We start from the raw sequence: 19,271 nt of genomic DNA, 5'->3' as shown, positions 1-19,271 counted from the left end.
ATATGACACAAGTGAACTTATTTACGAAAGAGAAACAGATTCACAGACATAGAAAACAAATTTATGGTCACCAAAGGGGAAAGGGGGTGGGGATGGATAAATTGGGAGTTTGGGATTAGTAAATAAAAACTGCTATATATAAAATAGATAAACAACAAGGTCCTACTTGTATAGCACAGGGAACTATACTCAATATACTGTAATAAACCATAATGGAAAAGAATATGAAAACGAATATATATGTATAACTGAATCACTTTGATGTACACCAGAAACTAACACAATGTTATAAATCAACTATACTTCAATAAAAAATAATACATTAAAAATACAATGTTCAGGGCTTCCCTGGTGGTGCAGTGGTTGAGAATCCGCCTGCCAATGCAGGGGACGCGGGTTCGAGCCCTGGTCTGGGAGGATCCCACATGCCGCGGAGCAACTAGGCCCGCGAATCACAACTACTGAGCCTGCGCGTCTGGAGCCTGTGCTCTCCAACAGGAGAGGCCGCGATAGTGAGAGGCCCGCGCACCGCGATGAAGAGTGGCCCCCGCTCTCCGCAACTGGAGAAAGCCCTCGCACAGAAACGAAGACCCAGCACAGCCAAAAATAAATAAATAAATAAATTTAAAATTACCTTTCTCTTAAAAAAAAAATGCAATGTTCAGTAAACAAGTCATAGAATGATACATTCACTTTGGCATCATTTACGTAAAGTTAAAAATACTAAACCATACTGTGTATTGTGTAATGATACAAACCTATGTGTGATAAACACCAGATTTATGAGCATGGTTGTCCCAAGGAGCTAGGGAGGGGGCAGCTGTTGGGAAGCAGAGTATGTGGGGCTTCAGTTGTACGTGACATTTTGTTAGGCGTGTTAGTGTACATTGCATTATTCTTTATCCATTTTTTTCCCCACACAGCGTGGCTTGCAGGATCTTAGCTCCCTGACCAGGGATGGAACCCAGGCCCACAGCAGTGAGAACACCGAGTCCTAACCACTGGATGGCCAGGGAATTCCCTATCCATATTTGTAGCTGTTAATATTTCATTTAAAAAGGCAGGTTTTAAAAATATACACACATATACACATATAGTCCCATCTCAATTTTATATTTAAAAGTTCATTTTTGTTCTCATAGAGAAAAGATAGCAGGAAATATTAGGTTAAACCCCATGAAATTGTCATTTTTGTAGGTTAAAAAATGGTCGATTATCAGCAATCTCATATGGGTAAACCTGATACACTAAAATGGCAACAATCACTATCTCTGAGAGTAGATTTATGGATGATTTTTAAAAAAAAATTCTTTAATGTCTTTTCAGATTTTCTCCCATGAACAGGTTATATTTTTCATATCAGAAAAATTTCTATGTGGATCGTTAGAGAAGAGAGAGAGAAAGCTGTCTTTCTGCTGCCCCCTTGTGTGCCCTATAGCACAGGGCTCCCTTTCCTTTCACCTGCCAAGTTAGTTAATCTGCGCCACAGGGTGGGGTCCTGGCACAGGTGCTGATGGAACAGTTGCAGACTCTGCGGGCAATTAGGATCTTTGGCACAGAGATACCAGACAAAGCAATTATTACGGAGCCGTAAAGATAAATCCTGCAGCTCAAGGACTAGCAAAGTCATTTTGAATGAGTATGGGCATCTAGTTCAGGGATGGGAACTCCCTTTCCCACACCCATCACCTTCTTCTCTCTTCAAGGTCATTGATGAAACAGAGAAATCAAGCGAGGATCATATGAAAACAAAAACTGATGTCTTTTAATCCCCTCAAGGGCAGGGTAAAATATTCTATTTAGTAGCCAGAAAAATTAGCAATGGAGGATATTAAACTATTCACTTTACATATATAAATAATTTGGTATATGTAATATATTTCGGTTTTATAGCCACTTAAGGGAAAGTGAAGAGAATGGGCAGTGCTGAGGTAGAAAAAAAAGAGAAGTAAGGGAGAGAGGAGGAAGGAAACTAATACTTAATGGATCGGGTACTTTGTTAGGGTCGTGATATTAATACCTCAGAACAACTCGGGGAAGGAGCCACCACTGCTCTCATGTCCCAGATGAGGAAACCGCAGCTTGGAAAGATTATGGAAAATAGTGCTGGTCACACAGGCCGCAGAAATGGGATTTCGACTTAATTCAGTCACCACTCCAAAAGTCTTTTCTTTTCGGTCCGCCATATGCTGAGTGGGTGAGACAAAGGGGGAGCTGGAAATCCAGAGAAAGAGGACACGTGGGGAAGTAAGAGGGACAGAGGCACCCATTGGGACCAACCACCACCAAGAACAGGAGCCACAAATGGAAAAAGAGGTGAAGGGGCGACAAAGCTTCATGTGTATGTGTGCACATATGCCCAAGTGAACATGCAGAGGGGTTCTGGGTGGTGGCGTGGGGGGATGATTTTTGTCCTGAGTATTTGATGTATATGTATGTGCTTTATGTCCATCAAATAGAACGACGTATCATTAACTCAAATTTAGTACTACACAGTCTGTGACAGTTTGGACATGGCTGAGTTGATATTTAATTTTGCTTAGGAAGCCCTGTCCTTACAGGAAAAGCAAATTAACAGCAAAACGAGATTGATCCAAAGGTGACATGGTGAGAAAGGCAAGAAAGCAAGATGCTGAGAACTCTTTTTTTACTATTATTATTTATTTTTATTTATTTATTATTTTTGGCTGTGTTGGGTCTTCGTTGTTGTGTGGGGTTTCTCTAGTTGCGGCTAGCGGGGGCTACTCTTCGTTGTGGTGCGCAGGCTTCTCATTGCAGTGGCTTCTCTTGTTGCGGAGCATGGGCTCTAGGTGCGCGGGCTCAGTAGTTGTGGCTCTGGGGCTCTAGAGCTCAGGCTCAGTAGTTGTGGTGCACGGGCTTTGTTGCTCCACAGCATGTGGGATCTTCCCAGACCGGGGCTCGAACCTGTGTCCCCTGCATTGGCAGGCGGATTCTTAACCACTGCACCACCAGGGAAGCCCCTGAGAACACTTAAAGACTTAAGAAATACCCACTTCTTGGGAAAAGCAATATACTTATTACAAATTTGGCTTAGCTGATAAAGAGGTCCCCCAAAGAAGTCTACTGGGCTTCAGTTTGAGGGAAAGAATAGATTTTATTAGTCTAGTAAAAATTGTATTAATTTTGTTATATATGTAATACACGATCATATTGCACTCATTAAAAAAAATACATATAAGTTCACTTTCACTCTTTCCTCCCTTCTCATTTTTATCAATTTGCTATTTATCTTTCTAGACCATTTTCTACATATTTAGAAGAGTCAGCCCTCTGTATCTGGGGGTTCCACACCCATGGATTCAACTAATGGTGGATCCAAGGTTGGTTGAATCCACAGATGGGGAACCTGTGGTTACGGGGGACCAACTGTACTACAGCCATTTTATATAAGGACTTAAGCACCCGTGGGTTTGGTACTGCAGGAGTCCTGGAGCCATCTTCCACAGATACTGAGGGGTGACCGTACACATGTGTACCTGTAGAAAACATATAGTTCTTCTGTTTTGTTGTTCTGTCTTACATAAAGGCTACATGGAGTGGATCACTTTACCACGTGCTTTTTCATTCCAACACACATCCAGGAGAGCTATCCATTTGAACTCATCTAGACCTACCTCTTTTCCCCTTCATCATTTTTTAAAATGGTTGCAGAGTATTTCATAAATGGCTGTTTCATAATTGAAGAAGCCATTTTCCTATTGATGGATATTTACACTATTTATAATGATTTTCTTTTACTCACCACTATGCCTTAAATATCCTTGGACAGACCTCCTAATGCATGTGTGCAAGATTTGTTTTAGGATAGTTAATGAGATGTGGTATTTCTGGGTCACTGGGCATTTAAAATGTTACCAGAGACTGCCCAAACAGCCTTTCCAGTGGCCAGACTAGTTTAGCTCCCAACAGCAGTGTGTGAGATTTCTCATTTCCCCATACCCTTGATACTATGTTCTTGCAAGTCTTAAAGCTGCATTTCTTCACTAAAATTCTACTCGTCACACTTTTTTTTAAAAACTAATTTGAACTAAATGCCACTCAATGAGGTTTGATGATTCTTTTAATTAATTCATTTAATTCACAAGTCCTCCCTCCCTTTGGCCTTTAGATATAATTTATAAGCAGTATTGATTTGCCCTCACAGGGAGACATTGTTTAATACAGGCCTCTGATGACAGAAGAGAAATGAGCTCATTCAAAATTCTAGGCATGGCCTGACAGGTCAAGGGATTATGCAAGAAAAGATTTTACAATAAGGACTGTAATAGGGAATAACAAACCTGACTCCATATTAGATCTGTTTCTTTTACTTTAACCTTTGTGTTCTATTGCTTTTGCTTCCAGTTAAGAATGTTGCCTGTAGCCTGAAATATACAGGATAGCCCATTCTCAAGGCTCTGACCTTTAAGGGTATAACACTTTTCCATTCATACAGTGATAAAAAGTTGTAGAACAGAGAATAACATATATCTTGTTGGAGGTTTACATCATGACCTGACCTATGCGGACAGCTGCAAGAACAAAGGATTCCTATACCAAGAAGTTTGCAAAAACCAACCATGCCCCTCCCTCACCTTGCCTTTAAAAATGCTTTGCTGAAACCTTGGGCAGTTCAGTTTTCTGGGCATGAGTCACCCGTCTCCTCACATGGCCCTGCAATAAACCTTTCTGCTCCGAACTCCAACATTTCGGTTTGTTTGGCCTCACTGTGCGTCGGGCACACGAACTTGCGTTCGGTAACAGGGCAAGTCTTTGCATTTCTGTCAATATTTCCACATGTTCCACCTACCTTTCCACATGTTTTGTGGTGACAAAACCTTCTTCCCTGGTGTCTGAAGTTTGCAATGTCACTCTTTGCCCTGAGCCCAGAGGTTTTCCACAGTCAGAAGAATGATTCAAACAACTTCACTAAGCTGGTACTTACTGTTGGCCTAGAGCTTTACATTTTCATTTAATCTTTACAACTCTCCCTCCCATTCTTATGTTATCTTAATCATTGTATAGAATAGAAAACTGATGTTCAGAAGTCACATAACTCATCTAAAATGAAACCAGGATAGAAACCCAGGCCTATCAGGCTCTAAACCTTTGTGATCCGCTTTAATGCAGAGAAAGTTAACTAGAAAATCAGACAATAGTGATATCTGACAACAGATATAGTAGAAAGACTATATTGGCAACAATTATGGGCAGTGTAAGGGAGTTAATAATGAAATAAATTCAGGTATTTTGTAGAGGACTCTTCATAGAGTAGTTTATGAAAAAGTTATATGTGTCCAATAACATGGTGGTTAAGAGCATATATTCTGGAGCCAGGTGGCCTGGCTTCAAATCCTGGCTCTGCCATTTACTAGCTATGTGACTTTGGGCAAGTTACTTAACCTCTCTGTGCCTCGGTTTTCTCACCTAGATGGTGGGAATTAAAAATAACACAGATTTCAGTAAGTCAGACAGAGAAAGACAAATATAATATGGTATTGCTTATATGTGGAATCTAAAAAAAAGGGTACAAATGAACTTATCTACAAAACAGAAATAGAGTTACAGATGTAGAAAAAAAACTTATGGTTACCAGAGGGTAAGGGGTGGGGAGGAATAAATTGGAAGACTGGGATTGACATATACACACTACTATATATAAAATAGAACTAATAAGGACCTACTGTATAGCACAGGGAACTCTACTCAGTACTCTGTAATGACCTATATGGGAAAAGAATCTAAAAAAGAGTGGATATGTGATATATGTATAACAGATTCACTTTGCTGTACACCTGAAACTAAAACATTGTAAATCAGCTACACTCCAATAAAAATTATAAAAAAATTTTTAAAAAGTCCACTTTCAAAAAAACCCCACCTATTTCATTGGGTTGTTGTAATGATTACATAAGGTAGTATTTGTAAAGCAATTAGAATAGTGCCTTGAACACGGTCAATACCATAAAAGTTTGTCATTACTATCATTATGATTGTACGTGGTCTTCACTGTTATTCCTGTTTTACAGATGAGGAAAAGGATGTTAAGCAGCTCACCCACGATCATGGAATGAGTCAGCGATAGACCTGAACCGGAACCTGGGGCTCTGCCATCCTGTCCAGTGGTTATTCCACTCCTAGCACTGCCTCCCAACTTAACTAAATACAAGCAGAGGGGTTGTTGCAGGCCTTGGGATGTCTGTGCAAGAAGAGGCCGGGCCCGGCATAACTCACATTCTTTCTTTCTGAGACTAAAAGAGGGATCTGTAGAGGAGGAATTTCAGCAACTTCAGAGAAGCATGTGAAACATTCTACAATTCAGTCCAGTTCCATTTCATGAACTTTTACTAGCATGTGAATTTATCTTTCCGATCTACTTCTCTTCCCTTCCATCCCAGACTCAGCATCCCATCCCAATCCACATCCCCATCCGCATCACCATCACCTGTCCTTGCATAGCTACAGGAACTTCCTACCTGGCATCCCTCCTTCAACCCATTCTGCTAACTAGAGCCAAAGACATTTTTTAAACATAAGCCTGCTCAGGTTAGTTCCTGATTAAAATGTTTCAATGGCTCCCCATGGCTCTAAGGACTGGGACTAAACCTTTTCATAGGGCTTACAAGACTGGTCCAGATCTGGGCCTTCCTTGCATTTCCTGTCTCATAGCTCAAGTCCTGGGCTCCTGTCAGACTGAACTTTCTTCAGTTCCTCAAAATAGAGCCCTGGTGTTGCACACACAATCCCCTCTCTCTTAACTGTCTTAGTCTGGCCAAGTCCTACTCATCCTTTAAGCTTCAGCCTAGAACCCAGCTCTTCTCGGAAGCCTTTTTGCATTTTTCACTCTACTTTTTGCCCCACTGCACCCTTGATAGAATTTGTCATGCAGTATCGAAACTGCTGTGTCCTTGCCTATATGTCTCACTGGAATCTGGGCTCCCTGAGGGCAATCGCCATGTCTCTTTGATTCAGTGTTACATCTGGCATCTACCACAGGGGCTGAAGTGAGAGTTATTTACACACTGAAGATAAGTACAGACATTAGTTGAAACTGAGGAAATGGAGGCTATTCCCAAAGGGGAACTTGTAGGTAGAGAAAATAACATCATTAAGGGCAGAAACATTAGGAACATTCCCAGAAATGGTGAAAGAGACTGGTTAGAGGGTCAAGACGTGGAGGAGACAGTGGCATCACTGTGGGAAGAGAGAGTTAAGAAAGAGGGTCCAGGATGAGGGAGAAGAGGGGCAGGAGAGAGGGGATTACTGATGGAGTTAGCTTCCAGGGTACGTGGATGTGGATTAGGGTTACCAACTACCCTGGTTTACCTGGGGCTGTCCCCGTTTTAAAACTGAAAGTCCTGCACCCTTGGAAAACCCTTAGTCCAGGTAAACCTGGGCTGGTCACCTTACGGTGGAATCAAGATTACAAGAGGAGCCAGTTTTGGACAAGGGCTACCTCTCCCTGAGTTATGAGGGAAGGTAGAGAAGCAGAGAAAGCCAGGATTAAATAAAGTGTATGGGCTTTAGTACCACGGCTCTCCTTGACCTTTTTCTGCTTTGTTTTCTCTGGTCCCACCGGCTGCTCACCTGGAGTACCACCCACCGATAGGGGGAGGAGCGAAACAAACAAAGATGGGTTCCCCTCTAGCTCTCCCAGGCGAGCTCTCTATGGCGCCTGTCAGCCTAGCCGGGCGGAGGGGCGGGGTTTCATCACATGGGCGGGGTTTCATCACATGACCGGGGTCCCCGGCGCCGGCGCACGAGTGGTGGCCGTGTTGCCGTCGCCGGGTTCCGTTGTCTGCGCCGCTTTGCCTCCTCGGCACCTGAGGCGGCCGCCCGGCGGTCCTGCGGCTCTCCCTCCTGCCGCTGCGGGCCGCGGGGCCAAGGCCATGTCCCGGAAGCAGGCGGCGAAGAGCCGGCCGGGCAGCGGCAGCCGGAAAGCCGAGGCCGAGCGCAAGCGGGACGAGCGGGCGGCGCGTCGGGCCCTGGCCAAGGAGCGGCGGAACCGGCCGGAGCCCGGCGGCGGCGGCGGCTGCGAGGAGGAGTTCGTCAGCTTCGCCAACCAGCTGCAGGCCCTGGGGCTGAAGCTGCGGGAGGTGCCGGGGGACGGGTGAGGCGGGCCCGGGAGCGCGGGGGGCGGCGCCGGGGGACCCGCCGGGCATGGCGACCGTCGCCGGTTCTCGCCCACCCATTCATCGGGCGGCCCCGAGCGCCAGCTGCGAGCCAGCCGTTTCCTAATGCAGGGGGTCCGGCGGCGAGCGAGGCGGCCAGGCCCCTCCCCTCGAGACGCTCGAGTAATCCCCAGTTGCCCTAACCGTGGCAGAGGCTCCAAGCAAACTGTAAAGGGGTCCTGAGAGAGAATACTGGAGCAGGTCTCCTTTAGATCGGTGCTCAGGAAGGGTCCCCCTGGAAGGTGACATTTAAGCTGAGACCTGAACGAATGAGATGGAGCCAGTCAGCCGAAGAGCAGGACCGCGCAGAGAGCGGTCATAATGACCATCTGACGAATAGAAAGAGGCGTAAGCCCCACTTGGTATAACGCTTGGCCTCCTTTGACTCCTTACTGTTGGATATTGCCCTCCTTTTACGCTTGGGAAATTAGGTCTGTGAGGGCCTGTTGTTTACTGAGCTGAAGGCAGCTTCTCTAATTCTTACTTCTATGGGCTTCAGTTCCTCTGTAAGCAATGGCGCTTACCCAAGTTTGCTTGGGGTTTAGACTGGAATCTGTGTCCAGCTTTTTTAGGGAACACGGGATAAATAAACGGGGTGGGAGGGAGGGAATGGGCGAAGGGAAGGAAAAATGGCCTCAGGAAGGGACATATGGATCCCGGAGCGTGGAGGGAAGAAGAAAAAGGGTAGGGGAGAGGGAAGGAGATCAGCATCCCCATTGCAGGGGTAGGTAAAAGAGAGTCTGGATGCCAGAGTGTGGCACTCTTGAAGAGATAGTATTAATAACAGCCTGGTTGTTTTTGTTCCTCCCTTCATTTGGGCATTTTTGTTGAATGAATGAATGAATGAATGATAAAAATATTGTAGAGGGAGGCCAGCTAGACCCTCAGCAGGGCCCCTCAAAGAGGCATTTTCTTAGTGGAGTCGCTACAGTTAAAAGCTTGCTTTGCTGGGTCTTGCCTTTAGCTTAGTACCTTGATTTTTGTCAAATATAGTTAATAAATATTCAGGGCCTTAACTTATCCTAAGCAAACTCACAAGCACAAGACATTGCTCTATAAACCGAAATACCAGCTGAATACTTTACGGTGGGATTTGGGCTGGGGTCTGCCTCTTCCTTGCAAATGATTGGTTTGCTGTGTCTGCTGTACCGGGCATGGGCTTCCCACTGGCAGGGTATCCAGGAAACTGAAGTACTCAACAGAAGATTGCTTATGAACAGGAATTGCAGCACAGAGATGCTGGGAACACATTGATGACTAAGATAACGTTCAAGCTTAGTAAGAGAGAGACATAACAGCAGGTCTCAAACATTTTGGTCTTAGGATCCCTTTACACTCTTAAAAATTAATAAGGACTCCAAAGAGCTTTTGTTTATGTGGGTTATAGGTATCAATATTTACTGTATTAGAAAGTAAAATAAAAATTAAAAACATAATACACAAACACACATTATATTAACTTTCAGAGTGATAACATCGAATATCATATATCAGGTAGCCTCTGGAAAACTCCACGGTACACTTGTGAGAGAATGAGAGTGAAAAAGATAAATAACATCTTAGTTTTGGACTCATGGATACCCTGAAAGTTTCTCAGAGATACCCTCCCTTCCCAAACTGGGCCACACTTTAAGAATGGATGATATAAATAATTAAAATGCAAGTTGATATATTCTTAACAGTGACTGATTATAGTGGTACTATTGAGAAGGAAGTTGCCAACACTCCCAGAAGTGGTCAGGGAAACCTTGTTCATTCAGCAAACGTTCATCAACACCTACCGTGTGCTAGATGCCTCTCAGAGGAGGTTGTACTCAGACTGGGTCATGAAGGACCAATAAAAATACGCCAAGAGAACATTCCAGGCTGAGGAGTAATACACGTAAAAGCACAGGAGCACATTATTTTTGAGACATCTGCAAGTTGTTTAGGATGACAGGAGTATAGGGTACAAGGGTAGAAGTCAGTGGAAGTGAGGCCGCAGAGGCAGAGGCCAGCTTGACTGCAGTGCTCATGTCTCTCACTTCTGACGTCCCTGTTCTTTGGACAATTTAGATAGATACAATGATAATGATAATTTCTCCTTTGGAGGCTCCATGAAGCTAACCCCTTTCTGTTCACAAATTCTTCCCATGGGTGCCATGGACTGTTCAGCCCTCTTTAGTATTGTGGTACTTTTGCATATGGTGATGACAGGCTTTATCACTGTGCAGTGGATGGTGCTTCCTGTGTATGTTACGGGTTAGTGGGTATCAACAGATTCTTTTATTTGTTAACATTTATTGAGTACTCTTGGTGAAATATAAAGTTATGGTAATAAAAAAATAGTTGACAATCTCCACTCTTCTGTCTTTCCATTCTGGTCTGATTACAATATTGAGTAGCCTGAGATAGCATCTCACACTATATAGGCGTATTCATTGTTGGCAGTATGGTACTTATAGCATTCTGGAACCTTCGGGTGCTTGGGAAGAAATTAGCTTGTGTTCTCTAATGTAGCCTTTACGTGAAATGAATCAATGTAGCATAGATTAATCAGGGAGCTACTTATGGATTTTTGTAATGCATCATGGCCCGCCTTCATATTTGTTGTGTGATCTGGAGGGTGGACCCACATAAATTGGATTCAGTTTCAAAACAAGAAATATAACCTTGATGTTGTCCTTAAAAACATGATTGGATGTAGAGTGAAAAGAATCGCTAATTGGATTAGGCAGTACAATGTTAACATCTGTCTGAACTATATCCATTTGCATCTTCCTAAATGTAGCCTCAAATTACATTGCTAATTAGTAGTGTTCCAATATTAAAGCATTAAAGAATCACTAATTTTAGCCATTTGTCTCTGTCTCAGGTTGTTTTATTTTGAAAGTTTTACCTTATTTTTATAATCGTAGGATCTTAGTGCTAGAAGGGCATTCACACTTTGTCATCTTGTCTGATTATCCATTAGTACCTGCATCACCTGTACAGCAGCCTCATCTTTTGTGTCTGGCTCAGTGCTTTTCAACCTTGGTGGCACAACAGAATCACTTGGGGAACTTTGGAAAGAATACAGCGCCTGGGGGCTCCCTTAGATCAGCCACACCAGAATCTCAGGCAGTGGGGCCTGGTTAGGGATAATTTTAAAAATGTCCACATGTGATCCTAATGTGCAGTATAATTGAGAACTGTTGATTTAGAGTCTAGATTCTAGACTAGTGTTTCTCAAACTTTAACATACAACAGAATCATCTGGAGGGCTAATTAAACCCTTGGAGGGAAGAGATTGCTGGGTTCCCAACCCCAGAGTGTCTGACTCGGTAGGGCTGGGGTTGGGCTAGGGGGCGCAGAATGTTCATTTTGAACAAGTTCTCAGGTGATGCTGATGGTGCTAGTCAGGGGTCACACTTTGAGAATCAGTGATTGAGACCAGCGCTGTCTGATAGAAATAAAATGGGAACCACATATGCACAATAATTAAAAAATTTTCTGTTAGCCACCTTAAAAAGGTAAAATGAAACAAGTTTTTAAAATAATGTTCAAAAGTGTAAGTCTTTTACACTTACAACACACCTCAATTTGTATTAACCACATTTCAAGTGCTTAGTAATCACCTGTGGTTAGTGGCAACCATATTGTATAACACATATGTAGGCAACTCCTGAGGCTTGTCAATAGAAATGTACAAAATCCTTAGTCTGTGCAGTCTGTCTCTATAGACCTAAAATAAAATTACCTTCTATTTGCCAAAATCTATGTCTCTGTAGCTTCCTTGTTTTAGTTTAGTTTTATTGTACAAGGATAACATCCCTTTCACCATGACGAATAGTTGGAGGCAGCTATCATGTCCCCCTGAGCTTTCTTTAGGCTAGAAGTCACTCGTTGTTTATGTTCTTCATATTATTTAGTTTAAAGCCACATCAACTCATCTGAACCTATCTTAAAATGTAGTAACTAGAATCATATACTGTACTTTAGCTGGGGTCTGACCTCAGAGAACAGAACAAAACCTGACCCCCTCTCCCCTGACTTTTCTGCATACTTACTGCCATTACTGCAGCCTAAGAGCCCATTAATTTTTTTAATGTCTAACGTTGCAGTATTGTCTCATGCTAAATTATTGAGCACCCAAAGCCCTTAATGTAGTTGGTTATTTTTGTGAACTCAAATGCAAGACTTTACATATATCCCTATAGCACAATGGTTCTGAAGCGGGCATGATTTTTCCCCCAAGGGAACATTTGGCGATGGCTGGAAATATTTTTGGCTGTTACAACTGGCGGGAACATGGTGGTAGTGGTGTTACTGGCATCTGGTGGGTAGAGGCCAAGGATGCTCCTAAACATCTTCAAGTGCACAGGACAAAGGATTATTCCAGAATGTCAACAGTGTGTGGGGGGTGAGAAGCCCTGCTGTAGTGTATTGGGTGAGGGTGTGGACTCAGGAAACAGCTGGGACCTCCTAGAGGCCCTTTGGGCGCTGGCCGCGCTGTTCTCGTGAGGATCGTGAGTGCTCTTGCTGGGCTCCCTAAGGGAACCTAGGTTGTTTGTAGAGTTTGTTCACATTTCATGTGCTACTATCTTGTAACTCTGTCAGAAAAGGAAGTGATTTGTCTATCTTGATTTTTCATTTTGACTACTTATTTTTAGTGAGCTCAAGGAAAGTTTGGTAAATGTAGAAAAGTATATCGAACTAAGTTTAACAAATAATCCTAATTCCACTCCCCAGGGATAACTGTTACTAACATTTTGGTGCCTGCGATTGAATCCTGGGTCCACCACCTACTGATTTTGTGACCTTGGGCAAGTTACCTTAGGGGGACAGTAATAGTGCCCATCTCATAGAGTTGTAAGGACTAAACACATTTAATACATATAAAGTGTTTGGAACAGTCCCTGGCACATTGTAAGAGCTGTTTAAGTGATGGTTTCAGTGCTTTTTCTTTGCGTACATTAGTATGTGTTTCTGCATCTGTGTGTATAGTATACAGATGAACGTGCTTGCACTCATGCGGTATACACAGCTTGATACCTACTTTTTTGGCTTATGTGGAGAACATTTGCCTCTGTTGCTGAAAGTTCATGGAAAGCCTGTTACTTTCTGTAGAACACCATGAATTTTGAGATATCAAATGTAAAGCAACTAAATATGTAATTTTGCACCAAATCATGCCTTCTTTTAAACTGGATTCAAGAATAAACTAGTGGTGGCAGATGTTAAAGTTTTAAGAAAAGTTTGAGAGAGAAGCTGAAAATTGAGAACATCTTATCCATTAGCTTACTTTATTCCTGTGGTTGAAAAAAGACTGCCATTGTTAGATTTTATCAACAGACCCCTCATTCTAGTGTATAGAAATGTTATGTTCCAGTCCCTTCTAGAATGTTGCCCCAGATTGATGCAGAGTTTCTTGGATTCTAGTTTGTAGAATCTGTTGTCTAAATTCTCCCCTTCGCCCCGCCAAAACAAACAAACAAACAAACAAACAAATATATATCTCCTTATATGTTTGAAGAGATTCCTGCCTCTCTATACCTTTCTGTTGAAAACTCACTTTTCTGAGTTGAAAAGCAAAAAACCTCCGTCACCTATACATTTAGGTTTGAAGTCCTTCCAGAAGTGTGATGAGTTTATATTTTGGAATTAGAATATCATAGGTTTTCATTTGGAAGAGTAAACAGTTTGGTGTGAATGTGGACAACTGTTTGGCTTCAGAATGGCCATTTCCTTAGTTTTGAGGATACCAGATTGTGTTTGTCTTGTTTCCGTCTCTGTGTATCTGGGCTCTGTGTTTGTGGTGTAGTTTGGAACTTTAGAAGCCTTTAAAGGGTTTGAAAGTAAAGATAACTCTTACAATTTATTACCAGCATTTTAATTTTAGAAACAAAACAGAAAGAAAACTTGGAGAGTTTTCATTTGGCAGGAATAAGACCAGCATTGTGCCTCCTCGGCTGAGAGGTAAAGAGCCAAGGAGGGAGCGTGTCCTTGTGAACTATGCCTGTGTGTTGTCCTGGTGCTCTTCTTCCCGCAGCTTTCCCCGCTGTGTCCTTAGGACTCAAGCAGGATGTTCACTTCAGTTGTTTCTATTGGGAGCTTGACAAATTGCTGTCTTTTTGGTACTTGTTAGGTGAATAGCTGAGCAGCCATAGTGAAAAGGGTTTCAGAAAAGAGGCAGTAGATATGATTTATTATTTTGGAAGGGGATCTGGGAGTCATAGCCCTTAGGTGTGGAATGGCCTGTAGTGTCTGGCCCCTGTCTTCAGGTGGTTAGTATATCACCAAACTTCACTTGTTGAAGCAGCGAAGGTACAGAGAAGTTCAGTATCTCTCCTGAGTCAGCCAGCTGGTAAGTGGGGAATAGGATTCTTGTTTGATGCCTCTCAAAAAGGTAATGCGATTGAATATCTTCCCTAGTGCTCTCCCCTCTGGTATCTGGGAGGAACCTGGACAGTCAGAGTTGAGGCTTTATCTCTTTTCTGTGTGAAAGATTTCCATGGATGGCCTAGCATGAAGCATCATTGTTTTAGATGAACTAAGTTCAATTTTAAAAGGTCTTGACCAGCGTTTTGTTTTGATAGCAATTGCCTATTCAGAGCTCTTGGTGATCAGTTGGAGGGACACTCACGAAATCATCTCAAGCACCGGCAAGAGACAGTGGACTACATGATAAAGCAGCGAGAAGATTTCGAACCCTTTGTAGAAGATGACATTCCTTTTGAGAAACATGGTAGGTTCACCGTGGGACACTGGATCCTCCAGGAGTAGTGCATTGGGTAATTAAATCCATCTGCATCCCCTACCCTCCCAGCTAGGGGTTTGATTACATAAATTATGGCATTCATTTATTCAACAAGTATTTATTTGTCTGCTCCATAATAGGCAGCGTGCTAGGCAGTTGGGAATCATTAGGTTTAGATGTAGATGCCATTAATAAAAATGATGATGTTGGGAATTCCCTGGTGGTCCAATGGTTAGGGCTCCACGCTTTCACTCCTGAGGGTGCGGGTTCGATCCCTGGTTGGGGAACTAAGATCCCCCAAGCTGTGTGGTGTGGCTCCAGTAATAAATAAATAAATAAGTAAAATCTGAAAAAAAAAAAATGTTGATGTTAATTAACCTGAAAAGCTATTCGTGACTTCTTTTTTTTTTTTTCACACACACACTGTATTTTATTTTTACAAGAGATAAATAGACTGACACCAAGCATTGTAAATGGATGACCACAACAAAAGCAACAATGATTGCAATTACCAAACATGAAACACACTCATACTATGTCATAATATTGACATTCAGTCCAGTAATCCTCCACTGTAACAGCTCCTTTACTTTGCTGTGAAAATTGATTTGTATATTCTTTGCCTCTGAGTCCTTGTGGGATTTTTCTTTTTTTAATTCATACAGAAAGTCACAAAAATTATAATCATCCTCATCAGTTCACTCAGTCCCATGTAATTAATTTTTTTTTTCATCTTGATCTTTTGTTAGCACTTTTATGAGTTCATCAGTTTTTCATTAGAGTTCTGAAAATGCTTATTCAGTTCAGCAGTACAGTCAGTTACCAGAAACCTGTACTTGTCAGAGTCTTTTCCATGAACTCCTTGCAGATGAAACCCTTTTATAGGAACATATTTGCAAAAGCATCAGAGTACACCCAGAACTGTCTGTAAATGACAAAAGACTTACAAGTGACCACGGTTAAAGATTTGATGAAAGTTCATAATAATGCAATTGACAAGGAAATTTAGTTATTTCTGAGATATACATTTTAAAGTAATAACTAGAATTATGACATAACATTATACCAGAACATATAAGATTTTTAGAAATTTCATGTAATGTCTGAAACATTTATATTAACATATTTCCATACAAATAACCCAATGAAAGTTTAGTATTAGTTGTTTTGTTTGTTTCTTTTTTTATACTGCAGGTTCTTATTAGTCATCAATTTTATACACATCAGTGTATACATGTCAATCCCAATCGCCCAATTCAGCACACCACCATCCCCACCCCACCGCAGTTTTCCCCCCTTGGTGTCCATATGTCTGTTCTCTACATGTGTCTCAACTTCTGCCCTGCAAACCAGTTCACTTGTACCATTTTTCTAGGTTCCACATACATGCGTTAATATACGATATTTGTTTTTCTCTTTCCGACTTACTTCACTCTGTATGACAGTCTCTAGATCCATCCACGTCTCAACAAATGACTTAATTTCGTTCCTTTTTATGGCTAAGTAATATTCCATTGTATATATGTACCACAACTTCTTTATCCATTCGTCTGTTGATGGGCATTTAGGTTGCTTCCATGACCTGGCTATTGTAAATAGTGCTGCAATGAACATTGGGGTGCATGTGTCTTTTTGAATTATGGTTTTCTCTGGGTATACGCCCAGTAGTGGGATTGCTGGATCATATGGTAAATCTATTTTTAGTTTTTTAAGGAACCTTCATACTGGTCTCCATAGTGGCTGTATCAATTTACATTCCCACCAACAGTGCAAGAGGGTTCCCTTTTCTCCACACCCTCTCCAGCATTTGTTGTTTGTAGATTTTCTGATGATGCCCATTCTAACTGGTGTGAAGTGATACCTCATTGTAGTTTTGATTTGCATTTCTCTAATAATTAGTGATGTTGAGCAGCTTTTCATGTGCTTCTTGGCCATCTGTATGTCTTCTTTGGAGAAATGTCTATTTAGGTCTTCTGCCCATTTTTGGATTGGGGTGTTTGTTTCTTTAATATTGAGCCGAATGAGCTGTGTATATATTTTGGAGATTCATCCTTTTGTCCGTTGATTCGTTTGCAAATATTTTCTCCCATTCTGAGGGTTGTCTTTTGGTCTTGTTTATGGTTTCCTTTGCTGTGCAAAAGGTTTTAAGTTTCATTAGGTCCCATTTGTTTATTTTTGTTTTTATTTCCATTACTCTAGGAAGTGGATCAAAAAAGATCTTGCTGTGATTTATGTCAAAGAGTGTTCTTCCTGTGTTTTCCTCTAAGAGTTTTATAGTGTCCGGTCTTACATTTAGGTCTATAATCCATTTTGAGTTTATTTTTGTGTATGGTGTTAGGGAGTGTTCTAATTTCATTCTTTTACATGTAGCTGTCCAGTTTTCCCAGCACCACTTATTGAAGAGACTGTCTTTTCTCCATTGTATATCTTTGCCTCCTTTGTCATAGATTAGTTGACCATAGGTGCATGGGTTTATCTCTGGGCTTTCTATCTTGTTCCATTGATCTATGTTTCTGTTTTTGTGCCAGTACCATATTGTCTTGATTACTGTAGCTTTGTAGTATAGTCTGAAGTCAGGGAGTCTGATTCCTCCAGCTCCGTTTTTTTCCCTCAAGACTGCTTTGGCTATTCGGGGTCTTTTGTGTCTCCATACAAATTTTAAGATGATTTGTTCTAGTTCCGTAAAAAATGCCATTGGTAATTTGATAGGGATTGCATTGAATCTGTAGATTGCTTTGGGTAGTAGAGTCATTTTCACAATATTGATTCTTCCAATCCAAGAACATGGTATATCTCTCCATCTGTTGGTATCATCTTTAATTTCTTTCATCAGTGTCTTATAGTTTTCTGCATACAGGTCTTTTGTCTCCCTAGGTAGGTTTATTCCTAGGTATTTTATTCTTTTTGTTGCGATGGTAAATGGGAGTGTTTCCATAATTTCTCTTTCAGATTTTTCATCATTAGTGTGTAGGAATGCAAGAGATTTCTGTGCATTAATTTTGTATCCTGCAACTTTACCAAATTCATTGATTAGCTCTAGTAGTTTTCTGGTGGCATTTTTAGGATTCTCTATGTATAGTATCATGTCATCTGCAAACAGTGACAGTTTTACTTCTTCTTTTCCAATTTGTATTCCTTTTATTTCTTTTTCTTCTCTGATTGCCATGGCTAGGACTTCCAAAACTATGTTGAATAATAGTGGTGAGAGTGGACATCCTTGTCTTGTTCCTGATCTTAGAGGAAATGCTTCCAGTTTTTCACCGTTGAGAATGATGTTTGCTGTGGGTTTGTCATATATGGCCTTTATTATGTTGAGGTAGGTTCCCTCTATGCCCACTTTCTGGAGAGTTTTTATCATAAATGGGTGTTAATTTTGTCCAAAGCTTTTTCTGCATCTATTGAGATGATCATATGGTTTTTATTCTTCAATTTGTTAATATGGTGTATCACATTGATTGATTTGTGTATATTGAAGAATCCTTGCATTCCTGGGATAAATCCCACTTGATCGTGGTGTATGATCCTTTTAATGTGTTGTTGGATTCTGTTTGCTAGTATTTTGTTGAGGATTTTTGCATCTATATTCATCAGTGATATTGGTCTGTAATTTTCTTTTTTTGTAGTATCTTTGTCTGGTTTTGGTATCAGGGTGATGGTGGCCTCATAGAATGAGTTTGGGAGTATTCCTTCCTCTGCAATTTTTTGGAAGAGTTTGAGAAGGATGGATGTTAGCTCTTCTCTAAATGTTTGATAGAATTCACCTGTGAAGCCATCTGGTCCTGGACTTTTGTTTGTTGGAAGATTTTTAATCACAGTTTCAATTTCATTACTTGTGATTGGTCTGTTCATATTTTCTGTTTCTTCCTGGTTCTTGGAAGGTTATACCTTTCTAAGAATTCGTCCATTTCTTCCAGGTTGTCCATTTTATTGGCATAGGGTTGCTTGTAGTAGTCTCTTAGGATGCTTTGTATTTCTGCGGTGTCTGTTGTAACGTCTCCTTTTTCATTTCTAATTTTATTGATTTGAGTCCTCTCCCTCTTTTTCTTGATGAGTCTGGCTAATGGCTTATCAATTTTGTTTATCTTCTCAAAGAACCAACTTTTAGTTTTATTGATCTTTGCTATTGTTTCCTTCATTTCTTTTTCATTTATTTCCGCTCTGATCTTTATGATTTCTTTCCTTCTGCTAACTTTGGGTTTTGTTTGTTCTTCTTTCTCTAGTTCCTTTAGGTGTAAGGTTAGATTGTTTACTTGAGATTTTTCTTGTTTCTTTAGGTAGGCTTGTATAGCTATAAACTTCCCTCTTAGAACTGCTTTTGCTGCATCCCATGGGTTTTGGATCGTCGTGTTTTCATTGTCATTTGTCTCTAGGTATTTTTTGAT

General features: G+C 41.3%; 1 protein-coding gene across 9 annotated transcripts in view; it reads left to right on the top strand.

Annotated features, from left to right (window-relative positions):
- The first annotated feature begins 7,728 nt into the window (after positions 1 to 7,728).
- OTUD3 (OTU deubiquitinase 3) overlaps positions 7,729 to 19,271 on the top strand; it is a 39,358-nt gene continuing 27,815 nt past the window's right edge. For 6 of the 9 annotated variants that reach the window (XM_082449239.1, XM_082449240.1, XM_082449237.1 and 3 more), the window contains exons 1-2: positions 7,730 to 8,110; positions 14,729 to 14,877. In XM_082449239.1, coding sequence (XP_082305365.1) covers positions 7,734 to 8,110; positions 14,729 to 14,877 — 526 coding nt within the window. In that variant the 5' untranslated portion in view covers positions 7,730 to 7,733. Of the gene's footprint in view, positions 8,111 to 14,728; positions 14,878 to 19,271 lie in introns of all 9 variants that reach the window. The other 3 variants (XM_082449241.1, XM_082449242.1, XM_082449243.1) reach the window with 2 other exon arrangements.

This window comes from Balaenoptera physalus, assembly GCF_965194825.1.
Source record: "Balaenoptera physalus genome assembly, chromosome: 1".
Taxonomy (NCBI): domain Eukaryota; kingdom Metazoa; phylum Chordata; class Mammalia; order Artiodactyla; family Balaenopteridae; genus Balaenoptera; species Balaenoptera physalus.
This window is presented reverse-complemented; position numbering and strand designations above follow the sequence as displayed.